This window comes from Canis lupus, chromosome 1, assembly GCF_048164855.1.
Source record: "Canis lupus baileyi chromosome 1, mCanLup2.hap1, whole genome shotgun sequence".
NCBI lineage: Eukaryota > Metazoa > Chordata > Mammalia > Carnivora > Canidae > Canis > Canis lupus.
Window position 1 is genome coordinate 117,678,039 of NC_132838.1, and position 15,935 is coordinate 117,693,973.

General features: G+C 47.2%; 1 protein-coding gene and 1 long non-coding RNA gene across 4 annotated transcripts in view; one reads left to right on the forward strand and one right to left on the reverse strand.

The window, feature by feature from the left end:
• Positions 1-15,935, forward strand: part of LOC140606905 (uncharacterized) — a 47,996-nt gene that overhangs the window by 5,525 nt on the left and 26,536 nt on the right. The window lies entirely within an intron of this gene.
• FFAR2 (free fatty acid receptor 2) lies at positions 12,022-15,751 on the reverse strand. 3 transcript variants are annotated; one of them, XM_072780973.1, is made up of 2 exons: positions 14,766-14,919; positions 12,022-13,775 (listed from the first exon to the last, which is right to left on the reverse strand). In XM_072780973.1, exon 2 carries the CDS (start codon positions 13,766-13,768, stop codon positions 12,776-12,778), a length of 993 nt encoding a protein of 330 aa, XP_072637074.1. In that variant the 5' UTR covers positions 13,769-13,775; positions 14,766-14,919; the 3' UTR covers positions 12,022-12,775. The 3 variants fall into 3 exon arrangements, 2 of the variants coding, with proteins under 2 accessions (XP_072637074.1, XP_072637084.1); XM_072780983.1 differs by lacking the exon at positions 14,766-14,919 and adding an exon at positions 14,270-14,758; XR_012009105.1 differs by lacking the exon at positions 12,022-13,775 and adding an exon at positions 13,782-13,955 and having other exon boundaries at positions 14,766-15,751.

Here is a 15,935-nt window from a genome sequence, read left to right on the forward strand (position 1 = left end):
ATGCTCTACTAAAATGGAGAGTCCCACTTTTTTTTTTTTTTCCTGCTCCAGCCATGTCATAGCACTCAGATAGCCTTTTTGCCTGAAGGCCCTTGGATCATTTACCCATGTGGATACCTGTTTCCTTATTTATGAGAGAACTGATTCTAGTCCTTGAGGACCATTTCCTTGAGAGATGACAGACCTTGAAAGTTCCATTTGCAGAGGAAGTTATGGGAGGGGCCAGACAAATGGCAACAGGCTGGAGGTGAAAGATGAGGAACAAGGTTGGTGATTTCTTTGACATAGGATAGTTCTTGGCAAGGATTATAATTATATTAGAGCCAGTAATAATCCTTTTCCTATTTAGCCCTGGGCTATTGTCAGGATCAAGTGAGATAACATTCTGAAACCATTTTGTAACTTGTAAAGCACTTTGTAACCTGTTAGGTATCATTAGATAGCAAAATTACCTACATCCCACACATGCTGTGGCAGGAAAGGCACTGGATAGAAAGGCAGGAGCCATGGGTCTACTACCAACTTTTTGATAGAGAGCAGGGTTCCCTCTTTGGCAAATTGATTCATTTGTTTGTTAAACACCAACCTGTGTCAGGAATGGTTCTGGGGATGTAGAGGTGAATGAGATAGACAAGGTATCCTGAAACTTACATTCAAGAGGGAAGACAGACCACATATAATAAAGAAGAAACACTTGAGGCCAATGATGGTAGATTGATGATTTAGCTCCCTCCTGAAATCACACTACAGTGACAGTAAGGAGATATTTCAGGAATATCTCTAAAGCCACAAGGACAGGGAGAGCAATACAGGTTGCAATGACAACAAAATTTTGGAAGCTGGAAAGCAGATGAATGAGTGGTTAACTGGAATCTGACTTGGTAGGCCCATGGAAGTAGAATCCCAAGCCAATTGTGGGGAAAGCCAGGACTCAACCAAATTTCTACGCTGCAGTCCGCATAATGCTCATGAATGAATGGCAACAGTTACCTCTGAAAACAACTAAAGACAAACTAACATAAGGAAGATTGGTTGAAAATTTATTTTAAAAAATCCTCAGATCTCTGATACGAGCCAATGGTCCCTCACTCAGGAAAAGACCTACATCTTATTCTCTGGAAAGGATAACACAGAGGGTCTTTGAAACATGGGATACCAGACATACTTGGAAGAGGGATCAATGTGCAAAACGGAGATTAAAGGAATGCTGGATGTTGACACCCCCTAGCCCTCTTCTCCATTTGGCTCCTAACTGACTGACAGTCCAACTTTCATCTTCCAGACAGGAGATTAGAAGACTTTGTTTGTTTGTTTGTTTGCTTGTTTGTTTTTCTGGGAAGTTTGTTTGTTTGTTTTTTAATTTTTATTTATTTATGATAGTCACACAGAGAGAGAGAGAGAGAGGCAGAGACACAGGCAGAGGGAGAAGCAGGCTCCATGCACCGGGAGCCCAACGTGGGATTCGATCCCGGGTCTCCAGGATCGTGCCCTGGGCCAAAGGCAGGCGCCAAACCGCTGCGCCACCCAGGGATCCCCTGTTTTTCTGGGAAGTTTGATCAGCCCAAGAAGAAAAACCCTAAGTGTTAATGTTGGAGGTTCCCCAACAAGATGTCTCAGCAAAATCACCTTGCAGTGATGCCTAATTCATGTGCTCATTATCTTCCATTCCTTATTTAGTACCAATGCGAGGCAGCCTCCAGGATGGCCCTAGTGATCTCATCTTGTAGTATTTACAGTCTTGTGTAATTCTCTCTCCCTTTGAGAATGGGCTTGAGCAAAAATGGTGGAAGATCATGTTGATGATTAGGCTTATAAGAAGGTGGCTTTTTGTCTTGTCTTCTCTTTCTTTCTTGTTTATTTGCTATGGTGGAAGCCAGCTGCTCTGGAGAGGCCCACATGGTAAGGAACTAAGGGAAGCCTCCAGCCCACAGCCAGTGAGGAACTACTCCTAAGTTTAATAGCCTTCAAGGAACTGAATCCTGTCAACAACCACATTATTATTTATTTTCAAACATGATCAAAAGTAGGAGGAATGGTACAATAGAACCTAATTTATCCATCACTCAGATTCAGTAGTTATTGAGATTTTACCATATCGGCTCCTTCCATTCTCTTTCTTTCTTTCTGCTTTTAAAGCAGACCATGGAAACATGTCATATTACCTTTTTAAGCTTTTTATATACCTCAAAAAAGTTAGTTCCTTTCTTTCCCTTTAAGATGAATAGATACGCAAGAATTGCCAGATATCTGACGACAACTTCTAACATAAATAGAAACCTATGCCAAAAAAGCAGCTTGGAGCAGGGAGATGAAAATTCCTCAGAAAGATCAGAGTGGATGTTACAACCATGAAACAAGATAAAGAATAAAAGAGAATGCTTGGAAATGGAAAAAGGATAGCAAAAAGGGAAAATTACATAGAGGGACTCACTGAAAGTGGAGAGATCAGAGTGCCTGAGTATTTCAGTTGGTTAAGTATCCAACTCTTGATTTCAGCTCAGGTCATGATCTCAGGGTCATGAGATCGAGTCCCATGGCAGGCTCCACACTCAGCAGGGAGTCTGCTTGCGAGAGGTGCTCTCTTCCTCTGCCCACCCACCTCACACTCTTTCTCTCTAAAAGAAGTGGCGATCTGAAAAATAGGAGAGAAGGGAAAATTAGCAGGCCAGCCTATGAGGCCCAGTAATGGGTGTTCAGAAAGAGAAAAGAGAAAGTAAAAGCGAGGAAATAATCACTAAATGTTTTAAGAGAAATTCCCCAAATGGAAAGATATTATTTTGCAAATGGAAGGAGTCCATTGAGTGTCTAGCACAGAAAGGATGAAATTTTAAAATACTTATGAGAGACAGAAGGCCCCTATAGGCTTCCAGTGATGAAAAGGCTGCAGACAAGGAATCAGAGTGTCTTGGAACTTTCCCACAGGACAAGAAGCTAGAAGGCAGTATCATGATGCCTTGAAAATGCTGAACAAGTTATTTCCGATCTAGAATTCCACAGATAGTCCTTACCGATTAAGCATGAAAGTAGAATAGTTTCTGATGTGCAATACTTTCTAAAGAAGCTGTTAGAGGGCATAAACCAAGGGAGAGCGAGAAGAGTAGAGAAGCAGAAAGCCTCTCAAGGGCATCCAGGGACTAGCTGTATACCTGGCATAAACTGCCACCAGTCCAGAGGGGAGCAGGTCAGAAAGTTCTGGAAGAGATTTCCTCAGGAAAATAAAATTCATATCTGGTTAATGCTGCTGAAGATATTGGCAAAGAGTTTGGGTAGAATTAGTGATCTGTATGTAGAAAAGTGAGCAAATGAAAAATAAGGCAATTATTAATTCTAGGGGTTGGGAAAAAGTTGTGTGGAGTAGGAGAGTAATCGTAGTGTACTATAGAGCTCCACTATTTACATAGTCACTATAATGTAAGCATTGAGTACTGTTCTGACGTGGTTATTTTGTTGTTTATTTTAAAATATTTAATAATTAATAATTAATTAGAGAGTAAAGTGAAGGAGCATGAGCTCAGGGGGAGGAGCAGAGGGAGAAGGACAAGCAGACTCCATGCTGAGCCCGGAGCTGGATACAGGGCTTGATCTCATGACTCATGACTCATGAGTTCATGACCTGAGCCCAAATCAAGAGTTGGACACTTAACGGACTGAGCCACCTAGGAGCCACCATTCTAACACAGCTATGATGTAATTGGGATGCCAAGTGGGAAGGTGTGAGTGTATTCATGTATTTAGGAGAGCTAAATCCTTATCTGCCATCAGGGGAAGTTAACAGATAAAACCTGATATGAAAAAATGAAGAAGTAGAGTAAAGTAAGCAAATTTCTTAGAGACACGAAAGATATGTAATTAGTTGAAAAGAGGTGAAAGCCATCACCTCCAGGAAGGAGTAAGAAGGGGTTAATGTCCTGGGTGGGGCATGAGGGTGCATGTGTATCTTTCATGAAAATAACAAAGAAGACAAAAAGAGATGATCTCAGGTTGTGGTAAATGCAGTAAAGTCAGTGATGTGAGCGAGTGTATCAGAGGGAGGCACTTTTGGAGTAAGTTGAGGAAGAAGTCCAGTGAGCAAATGAAATTTAAGTCACAGACAGCCTGAAAGAGAGGAACCTGTCACTGAGAACTGGGGGAAGGGGGACCCCAGGAAAAGGGAATAGTCATGCAAAGGATCTGAGGCCAGAAACATGAAGTGGGAGGGAGGGGGTATGGGAGAGGGAGAAGAGCCTGGGCAGACGGAAGAGTATGAAATCCTGCAGGGCCTTCCCGGCTGTGGGAGGGTTTGAAATTTATTCTAAGGGCCATGAGAAGCATTTGGAGGTAGAAGCTTGGCATTACCTTTTAAAAAGATTGCCTTGTATAGACGTGTGTGAACATCTATGGGGTGCCAGACACTGTTCGAAGTGTTTTCTATGTCAACATTCAACTCGTTCAGTCCTCACAGTAGTGTGATGATTTAAGTGCATTAGCCCCATTTTTTTTCTTTTTTTTTTTTAATTTATTTATTTATGATAGTCACACACACAGAGAGAGAGAGAGAGAGAGGCAGAGACACAGGCAGAGGGAGGAGCAGGCTCCATGCACCGGGAGCCCGATGTGGGATTCGATCCCAGGTCTCCAGGATCGCGCCCTGGGCCAAAGACAGGCGCTAAACCGCTGCGCCACCCAGGGATCCCGCCATTTTTTTTTTTCAATTAGAAAACAAAACCCCCCACCAAAAAAAAAAAAAAAAAAAAAAAGAAAACAAAACCCCAGAGAAATCGGGATACACAACCTAAGCCTGAGTTTAGACCCAGTCACCGTGCCCTGCTGCCTTCCTGGAAACCCCTCTGCCCCGTGCAGCAGAGAATCAGGACTAGATACAGTGGTTCTCAACCCTCTGGGCTTCCAAGCACTCAGGGAGCTTTAACAAAATAAAATACCTAAACGCACTGGCATTTTTAGAAGCTCCTCAGGTGGCTCCAGAGTACAGGCTGGGTTGAGAATCATTGGATTGGAGGCTTTCTACGATTCCTCAAAGTGTCATGATTCTATCCTCACGCCACCATTTCTGCTCCAGGCCAGTGGACATGGGGACAGCATGGCATGTCTTTTGATTATGTCCACCTCTTCCTCAGAGTCCAGGCTTCCCACCTCTCCTTGGCCTCGGCTCCCCCACAGAAGCTAGCTTTCCCTGCTCGTCGCTGCTCTCACGCTCAGGCATCTGTCCACCTCTGGTTCCTTTCTTTCCTTAGAACCTCATCAGTCATTCTCTCCCTCCCTCTCCAACTTGCTATACCCCCCAAATTGCCCATGGCACAAATCCTGTTTTCTGCCCACCTTCCTCTTCTGCAGTGAAGTAATGGATTGAGACAGTGAAAGGGAGTATGTGTATCTCATTTTGAGATGGAATCAGGGGTCCCAGAGCTGGGGTCAGGAAGCCATCTTGATGAGAGTTGGCACATGACGCTTTACATCTCCGGGCCTCAGCTTTTCTTGTTGTTACGTAGGGAGAAGACATCTATTGTGCTTATTATCATAAGCCTTCGAGAACCCCTGTGATCTGACCCTGGCTCGCTCTTCCAGCCATCATCACTAAGCCCCAGTCACCTTGGCTTTTCTGTTCTTTATGAAGGTTCGGCTTATTCAATCCTTGCACTGCCTTGAACTCTTTGCTTAGAGCATTCCCTGTCCCCACCCCCCCTCTCCTGCCAATTCTTGGCATGCATGATTCCTTCTTGACATTCTGGTTGCAACTCTAATGTCATTTTCCAGAGGCCTTTCCAAGCTACTCATTCAAAAGTAACCACCTATTTCCCTTTTCAAGGTCATTCTCTACCCCTGGCTCTGTCTTAGTGTCTTCACTGCTCTCAGCACTGCCTCAAAGTGTCCGCGTATTGGTCTTCCTATCCACATCCCCACTGGAATGTGAGCTGCACGAGAGCAAGGATCTGGTCCTTGTCCACTGCTGTGTTTTTAGCACCCGGAGCTGGGCCCAACACATAGTAGACTACAGCACACGTGTATTGACTTTTTATTTAAAACATCTAGATTTGAGAGCAGTGTATTTACTTTCCTAACACTGTCTCCTTGAGGCTGATCATAGTTCGGGATCTGGGGAGAGGGAGCCTGAGATTTTACTGGAGCTGTGGACAGCCCCTCCTTGGGTAAGCTGCTGGTGGACAGCCAGCCATGCTCACCCCTCTCCCCCCGCACTGGACCTTCCCAGACACTGAAAACTTTGCCAAGTGGGTTACTGGACTACCACTATTGAGGACTTAGAGATCTTTAGCCCAATTTCCTGGGTGGATGTGCAATTTGTAGATGAGAGATGTCTTCATTTCCTGTGACTAGAGAAAAAAAAAATGAAAAGAAAAAAAAATGGGGCCAAAGTATTTAACCACAGAAGGTAGAGAAAGCTGAAAAAAAAAAAAAAAAAAAAAAAAAAAAGAGAACTGACAGAAACCTGGAGCTAAGGGACAGAGAAGTCCAATGGAGTGTTTGGAATCTGGGCTGCGTGTTCTCCTTTGGGCTCTCTCCCTAGGCCACCCACCCCTGCCTTCTTGGACCACAGTGACCACCACACAAGAGGACAGCTCTGTCTGTGTGGTCAGATGAGGATTTCTGAGGAAGGGGGCACAAACAGCATCTTTTCCAGAAAGAGGAAGTGAAATAGTCAATGCAGGTTCCCCTTTCCTGTTGGTCAGGCCCCCAAGTCAGGTCAAGTTGGCTCCCTCCACTCCTGTTTCCTGGTATGGCTCTAGGCTGCTGTCTGTGTTATTCATTAACCACGTACTAATATTTCTGTTTACCCATCTGTCATTCTACAGGGGATTCAGAGAAGTCTCACAATCTAACCAGCTACCCGGATCCTCTTGGATCAGGCCCAGCGAGCCACCTTTAGCCAGTGTTTATTATGTCAAAAGCCCTGTGCCAGAGCCTTGTACTATATGTAGCCAGGGAGAGATAAAGTTTTCTCAAATAGGATGCGACCTGTCTGCCAGTTGAGCAAATGTGCTGGGAGGTGCATCCAGTGATGTGCTTGAGCTGGCTTGCAAGAACTGATCATTAACATCTCTTGCCAGGCCCACGTTCAGTGTCTTCATATTGGTAGAAGTTGGCCTGGGGGGCGGGGGGGAGGCGGGGGGGTGTATACTGCAGAAATTGGCAAGTTCTACAAATCAGGGCTTCATTACCCCCTACCCTGCTGTTACTCACTCCACCCCCCAACCAATCCCAAAAACTAGTTGTTAGACACTTTCTACCACATTATAGGGTCATCTGTTTATCAAGTGGACGCATGATGACTTACAAGGGCCTCCTCCTGGGTAGTTGGCCCTAGGATAGCCAATTCTAATGAGAAAAGAAACAGCCGTCACATTCAGGGAGCTACCAGTCTGGTGAAAACCCTGCATGCTTGCAGTGGTATGTTATGGCTCTTAGCTCTTGTCATGCACATTATCTCCTTGATCCTAACAACCATCTCCCTTTGGCGGTGGGGACAGATACTGGAGTGATTGACTTAAAATGGAAATCAGACCATTCCGCTCTCTTACTTAAAACCCTTGAATGGGGGATCCCTGGGTGGCGCAGCGGTTTAGCGCCTGCCTTTGGCCCAGGGCGCGATCCTGGAGACACAGGATCGAATCCCACGTCGGGCTCCCGGTGCATGGAGCCTGCTTCTCCCTCTGCCTATGTCTCTGCCTCTCTCTCTCTCTCACTGTGTGCTTATCATAAATAAATAAAAATTAAAAAAAAACCTTGAATGGCTTACAAAGCTCTTAGAATAAATTCAGACTTCTAGTTATGGCCTAAAGGTTTGCATGGTCTAGTTCCTCCTGACCTCTTTGACCTCACCTTCTCTGGCTCTCCCTCAGGTCACTGTATCCTAGCCCAGTGGTTCTTAAAGTGTAGTCATGACTACCAGCATCAGTATCACTTAGGATTGTTGGGACTGCAGACTCTTGGGCCCCATCCCAGACCTACTCATTCTGAAACTGTGGGGAGGGAAGATAGTAATCCGTGCTTCAGCAAACTCTCCACATGATTCCAGTACATGCCCACATTTGCAGACCACTGCTCTAGCTCCACACTGGCCTTATCTCAGCCTTTGGGAAACTAAAGTTTTCTCCCTCCTCCCTGTCTTTGCATCAGCAGTTCCTGTTTCTAGAATGCTCTTCCCATGGGCCTTTGGCAACTCTTTCTCATCATTCAGGTCTCCACTGAACATCCCTGACTCAGGAGAATCTTCTAAAATCCCTTAACCTCTAATTATACTTTCTCCCATGTCGCTATTTTAGTCTACTTGTAAAACCATTTGTCACATTCTGAAATTACCTTACTTGATTACTTATTTATTAATAATTTTTTCCTACTGGAACAGATGCCCCAGAAGGGCAGATACCTTGTCTCTTATTTTTTTAAGGTCTTTTTTTTTTTTAAAGATTTTATTTATTTATTTGACAGAAAGAGAAAGAGAGAGAGAGAGATCACAAGCAGAGGGAGTGGCAGGCAGAGGGAGAGGGAGAAGCAGGCTTCCTGCTGAGCAGGAAGTCCTGATGCAGGGATGCAGGGATGCAGGGCTCAATCCCAGGACCCCGGGGTCAGAATTATTAATTTCCCAGGGAAGAAATGGGCTATATATCAAGTGACTTGATACAGATCAGGTGCTTGTTAGTAAGTGGCAAAAGCTTCACCCTGAAAAGCTCAGACTAGGTGGGGAGATTTTCTTTCACGGTTGTGATTAATAAGAGCAGCCCTGTTCCTGAAACTCTGGGAATTTCTGAGTTGGAAGGGGTTCTTATCAGATATGTGAGTTTCCTCAATGTCCCAGGCTAGGTGTTTTCTACCTTCCACTTCAATTCCTGGAACTGGGGAGTGACTACCTTAGTGAGATATCTCAGTTCCATTTAAACAGCCCTGACTGTTGGAGATGCAGCTCCCTTGCTTCTGCCCATGGTCCTTTCTTTTCCCTTTTGGAGCTACATGGAATGCACCTTCCGTGTGATGGACCTCATCTTGGTTCAGCCACATATCCAACATTCTCTTACTTGCTTCTCATGAATCAATGAAAAAAGCATATACTTGGGAGAAAGGCAGACTTGGATTCATACTTCCTCTCACTTGTTGACCTTGGAAAGCTCCCTTAATCATCTCAGGCTATTTCTCTGGAACAGTGTCTGGCTTTTATTACATATCACTGTCACCAATCATCATCATCATTATATGGTTTTCAATCTCCAAACATTTGGGTAATTCTTCTGGACTTGATTCCTTGAGTTAATGGTTTGTTTTTTTTGTTTTGTTTTTTTTTAAAGATTTTATTTGTGGAATGCCTGAGTGGCTCAGCGGTTAAGCACATCTGCCTTTGGCTCAGAGTGTGATCCTGGAGTACCGGGATCAAGTCCTGCATTGGGCTTCCGGCTTGGAGCCTGCTTCTTCCTCCTCCTGTGTCTCTGCCTCTCTCTCTCTCTCTCTCCCCCCCCCCCCCATGTCTTTCATGAATAAATAAATAAATCTTTAAAAAAATCTTTTTTCAAAAAAAGATTATATTTGTAAGTTATGTCTACACCCAATGTGGGGCTCCAAACTTAAAACTCCAAGATCAAGAATCGCATGTTCTACCAACTGAACTGGCCAGTCACCTCTGAGTTAATGTATTTTTTTTTAAAGATTTTATTTATTTATTCATGAGAGACACAGAGAGAGAGAGAGGCAGAGACACAGGTAGAGGGAAAAGCAAGCTTCATGCAGGGAGCTCCAGGCGGACCTCAATCCTGGGACTCCAGGATCACACCCTGGGCCGAAGGCAGGTGTTAAACTGCTGAGCCACCCAGAGATCCCTGAGTTAATATCTTTTTTTTTAATTTAAAGGTTTTGTTTATTTATTCTTGAGAGAGAGAGAGAGAGTCAGAGACACAGGCAGAGGGAGAAGCAGCCTCCATGCTGGGAGCCTGACGTGGGACTCGATCCCCGGTCTCCAGGATCACGCCCTGGGCCAAAGGCAGGCGCTAAACTGCTGAGCCACCCGGGCTGCCCAGTTAATGTCTTTTTAAAGGTGTACTGCCGGGGATCCCTGGGTGGCGCAGCGGTTTGGCGCCTGCCTTTGGCCCAGGACGCGATCCTGGAGATCCGGGATCGAATCCCACGTCGGGCTCCCGGTGCATGGAGCCTGCTTCTCCCTCTGCCTATGTCTCTGCCTCTCTCTCTCTCTCTGTGACTATCATAAATAAATAAAAATTAAAAAAAAATAAAGGTGTACTGCCAATGGGGGTCTGAGTGGCTTAGTTAGTTGAGTGCCTGACTCTTGGTGTCAGCTCAGGTTGTGATCTCATGGGTTGTGGGATCAAGCCCCTAGTCAGGCTCCTTGTTCAGCAGAGAGTCTGCTTAAAAAATTGTCTCCTTCTATTCATCTGCAAGCACTTTTTCTCTCTCTCAAAGTAAATAAATAAATCTTTAAAAAAAATGTGTTACTCAGATGCTGAACATGCTACTGATTAAGACCTCAGTGACGTGGGATTATCCTCAACTTACTTAGACTCTATTTCTTTCAATGGCACCCAAAATCAAATAAGCTTTTTTGGAAGGTGCAATACATCCCAGATGTACAGTCAGCAGAAAATCCCAGATTCTTTTCTCACATGTTACTGTCAAACCATCCTATACAGTTGGCTATCTAATATATGATTTTCATCACTTTAAATTTCCACATACTATATTTCTTTTAGGTTGGGGTGTAGCTGTGTTTCACTTGGGTCGATATCTTAGAGCTAAGTGTTACTGTAAAAATGTTCAGCAATTTTACACATCCAGTCTGACTGGAACTTAATAACTGTGGGAGGTATATGTCATCCTCATGATTATGGTTTGGAAATGGAGGCTGGAGATGGGGACTTGCTCAAGGCCATCCAGCTAGTAAGCAGAACTAACAGTGAAGTCAGGACTCTTACACCAGTCCAGTGGTATTTGAGGAAGGGAAACTGAGAAAATGACCTCTCAGTTGGGTGGGAATAATTAGGAAAGTCTTTCTGGAGAAAGTGAATATTGAGTGTGATTTTATAAAAGTGGAAAAAGTAAGTAATCAAGATGAGGGTGTGTGGGGTTGCAGTAGGAGGGACTTAGAAGCAGGAAGGGCCTCTCTGAAGAATGCTCCCTTGGACAGATTGGGCCCCCGAGCTAGATCAGCAATTCCTTTCCTGAGCTGCCTTGCATAATCACCAGGGAGATTATATTATATTATATTATATTATATTATATTATATTATATTATTTATTCATAAGAGACAGAGAGAGAGAGTGAGAGGCAGAGACACAGGCAGAGGGAGAAGCAGGCTCCCTGTGGGGAGCCTGATGTGGGACTTGATCAAAAGACCCCAGGATCACCACTTGAGCCAAAGGCAGACGCTCAACCACTGAACCACCCAGGCGCCCCACCAGGGAGCTTTTAAAAGCTCATCTGCTGTCCCACCCCCAGAGAGTCAGTAGATTTGAGGGGGTCATGTGATCTATTTTTGTACCTTGCAATTCTGCTGTATTGCCTCAATAGCAGACCACTAGTCTGGGGCTAGGGTCAGTTAACGAGAGAGAGAGACGAGACAGAGAGAGAGAGAGAGAGAGAGAGAGAACAAGAGCTAGGGGTCCTTATTGTGGAGAAATGAGTTAGGAAGGTAGGATTGGGCAGGGAGACAGGATACGAAGTAGGCAATGGAATGATAGGATAGGAGTTCCTGGGACGAAAACTTTTGACAATAGGGAAGCTCTGCAGGTTTCTAAGGGGGAGCTTCATGTGTTTGAGACTCCTGAGATACACTTGATACGGTTAAGTCAGGATTCACCCCACATCTTCTTTCTAAGTCCCGTCTCTGTCCATCCCTGGAAACAAGATCCCACCAGCCCCCTCCCTAACTCCACTCATTACATCCTGACCTTAAAATACTTTGTGGTTTCACATGCATAACCCTCCCTCTGTGCTGCTGAGTCGGCTTCTTCATTTCATGTTTGCCCTCCCTGGGCTTGTAGAAAAGCACAAAAATTGTGGACACTCGCTTCAGGGTTTTACCATTTTTATTTTCAATCTGCCAGACCGGGTTGTCTGCTCTTGTCCTATAGTCAGTGTTGACTTCTGACTGACAGGCACCAGGCTGTGTCCTAGCCCGTGTGGGGTGCCATGGAGGGAGGAGACAAGACCCAGACCTCTGGCAGGTTTAATACGGGGAGACAAAATACACACTTGAAGATGACTGGAGCATACTTACAAAGCAGCAGGTCAGAGCGATACAGTGCAGACCTAGATGGTTAGAGTTCAAAGTCCCTGGTCCTCCCTCTTAGTTCCCTTGACTCATAATCTTCCTGAGTCTTCTTTGACCTCATTTGGTATTCCCTTGTATTCCCTTCCATCTCTTCCCATGGTCTTCTTTCCAGTATCAACAGCTGGCCCAGGGTCTAGATGTTGTTTCAAAGCCTGTAGCAAGATGGCTTTAGGACTCGGCTTTAGCCTGATCGTCCCCAGCTACCACTGTGTCACAAGGACTGATTTTGTATTAGCTACATTGCTCCTGAAACCGTGGTCTGAGGGTGCTTCTATGCCAAACCATTTCTTCCTTTGTCATGGAGCTGTGCTCCTTTGGGAAGAAAACTTCAGTCAGGAAGGGATACCAAGCTGCTGAGAGAGATTTCTACAGCTCCCGTAGTGGATCCATCTGAGGATTTCTGACTCTGGGACAGGAACCTCACGTTCCCCCTGTCCCAGCCTGCTCAATGCCTGTGTCACCCAGAGTGCCTCCAAAGGTCCTGGACACCCCTATTCTGTGGTAAAGTCAGAACTCGGAGCTCCCTCTGCTTGACTCACACCCCTGTCCCCGCTCGTCCCCTCTGTTGTCTCTTTGCCTCTGCGCCCCAGCAGGGAGGCGCTCTGATGCCTCAGGATCTGCAGCCCCCTTCCAAAGGCTCTACGCACAGCTGCCGAAGAGAAATAGAAAAGCAGGGGGTCCAGACTGGCATTGAGGGAACTGAATACCACGGCTTCAGCCCTCCACAGGGGGCTCTTCTTCGTGAAAAAGCCCACCAAGTGGGATACATTGTAAGGCCCGAAGCACACCAGGAAATTAAGGAGCGTCACGACAGCCAGCCCTACAGCTCTGCGCCGCCTCTGAGCCCCCACGTGGGGCTGGGTGAGCATGATCCACACAAAGCGCCAGTAGCAGAAGATGGTGATCACCATGGGGACAAAGAACAGGAAGAGGCACAGCTCCAGCCTCACAGGAAGCACCACATCCAGCTGAGCTTGGGTGAAGTTCTCATAGCAGGTGATGCCATTCTCACTTGTGACATCATTGTGGGTTGAGTTCCAGTACTGGCCGATGATCACGATGGTGCAGTGACCGAAGGACATGACCCAGGCGATCACGGCCGCAATCACTCCGTACACCGGCTTGCGGGACAGCTTGTACTGCACGGGGAAGGCCACTCCCAGGTAGCGCTCGATGCTGATGCCCGCCAGGAGCCACGTGCTGCAGTAGATGCTGCTGTAGAAGCCGAACCCCGTGAGGGCGCAGAGTAACTCGGGCAGGTACCATTGGAAGTCGTACGCGGCCTCGACCATCTTGAAGGGCAGCAGCAGCAGCAGCAGGAGGTCCGCCAGCGTCAGGCTGAGCAGCAGGATGTGCACGGGGGCCGGGTGGGGCTGGCGGACCCGTCCTATGAAGGCCCGCAGGGCCAGGAGGTTGGCGGGGAGGCCAGTGAGGAAGATGATGATGTAGGCCGTGAGGATGAGGGGGCTGCGCCAGTTTGTCATGATGGCTCTGGAAGAGGTTGACAAAGGGCAGGGTCAGGAGGTGCCCCTGGCAGCCTGCGGACCCCCCTCCGCTTCAGGACGTGGACATCCCCCGTGCTGCTGTCCCCTCCCCGGCCAGAGCCCTGTGCCGCCTCCGCCGCTTGCTCGCACACCTGCCAGAACTGCCCAGAGCAATTATTGACTTTGCCTGGGGCGGGATAGTAAGCGGGAGTTATTACGTTTGCCATCATGTGTCTCCGGGGGGGACCAACCCATGGCTTTCTCCTTCTCTCCCCACAGATACAGGAAGTTGCCGTTATCAGCTTCCAACTTTCCTTGAGTTCTTTACCCGGTCGGAGATCCGTGGGGAGAAAGGGCGAGCCTCTCCCGAGGAGAGGGCTGTGAGCGCTCAGGGGCTCGAGGCTGGGAAAGCCCAGGCCATGGGACCCAGGGCCAGCTCCTCACACGACCCCGCCACACGCCCAGGGAACGGAGGCCTGGCCCCCCAACCCATCTCCCTACCTCGTCCTCCTGTCCTTTTGCAGAACACAGATTCTCCTCCACCTTTTCCTCCCCTGACCAATACCCAACTCTGGGACTATTACTGAAAAGAGGAAGCTAATGAAGTGTAGGGAGGGGCATTGGGGAGGAAGGGTGAGCCTGTGCTATCTTTTGGGGCTTGTCCTCTAAAAGACTTTAGAGCAGATTCAAGAAAACCCACAGGCAGCAACTGGCTCCAGAGCCCGGTGTTTTGAGTATAAACAGAAGAACTGTAAACGGGGTCATTCAGTTTCCACTTGGCTTGTGACCCCGCTGCCCTAACACAGCCCACCCCCTCCGTCCTCTCTCCGGGCTTGAGGTCCCCCATCTCTTTCCTGGATCCCAGCTACACTGGCTACAGGTATGAGCCTCACATCCAGTTTCTCACAGACTTCGGGCAGCCCCGCCGGCACCTCCCCCTCCAGTCCAGATCCCAGCATCACTTCCCAGAGCACAAGCACAGAGCCAGCTGCCTTGCCTTGTCTGCAGTCCAGAGAGATGGCTTCTTGGGATTAGTCCTGAAGGAAAGTCGGAAAGCTTCTGGGGAAGAGGAACGGGCCTTCAGCCACTGCTACTGCCCATTTCACACAGGAAAGAATTGTAAGGAACCTGCTGGTAGAAAGCTTTTATACTAGCACAGGTCATGTGACCAGAGAGAGGAAGGTCAGTAATTGAACACTGTCTCCTCTCAAACCTGAAGGATGATGGGGCGCCCGCCGGCATCTTCCTTCTCCCCCCAGAGATCCTCACTCGACTTCCAAACCAGATTCTCCGTCCCTAGGTCCTGGATTATTTTTTCATTCCCAAGCATTTTTCCCATTTCTCAAGTTAGATGATCTCATCTTCTCTTTTCTAGGCAATTTCTTTTGTGATTCTTCTCATTTTCAGGAAAGAAGTTTCCTGTTTCCTTTGATTCTTCAATTTTTTTCTTTATATGGGGTCTCCTGCCTTCTGCCCCCAACAGGTCTCTTTTGCCCTCTTGATTGGGACAGTTTGGTTTCACCCAGCCCGAGTCTTGTTCTGGTGGAAATAGCATGGGATTTAGAGTCATGCAGATGTGGGCTCAGACTCAGGTCCCTTCACTGTAACCTTGGGGCAGATGAATATTCTGAATTTTAGCTTCCTTTTTGGGTTAAGTGAGGATGGGAATACTTACATCCCAGGATTTGGGTGAGGTGTGGATGAGACAGCTTGTATGGAGCATCTGGGCCAGCGGTGAGCACTTGGTGGGTGCCCATGAGTGGAAGTCTGCTGGAGCTTTGGTGAGAGCGAGCCACTTGGTAAAACAGCCAGAGGCTGAGGGCACCTACATGCCGTCTGACTTGGGGGACTATCAGGGATTCAGGAGGCCCCGCGTACCTGTGTGGCTCTTTATAGGGGAGTTGTGCTCAGGCTCCTGTGTCTTTCCCCCATAGATCCCCTCTCCCTGTGGGCTGGGTCTCACCTCTGAGCCACCCTTGTTCCTCCCTCATTTTCCCCCCTGCTCTGTGGAGCTCCAGATTAGAAGCTCCTCAATTCCTGTCCAAATACACACATCTGAAGAAACAGAGTCGGAACACGGTTTCCTCTCAACCTAGGGAATGGGTCTGTGTTTACCATCAGTGGCCTGACCCCTGCTTCCAGAATTCTTCCCCCGGGACTTCTACTC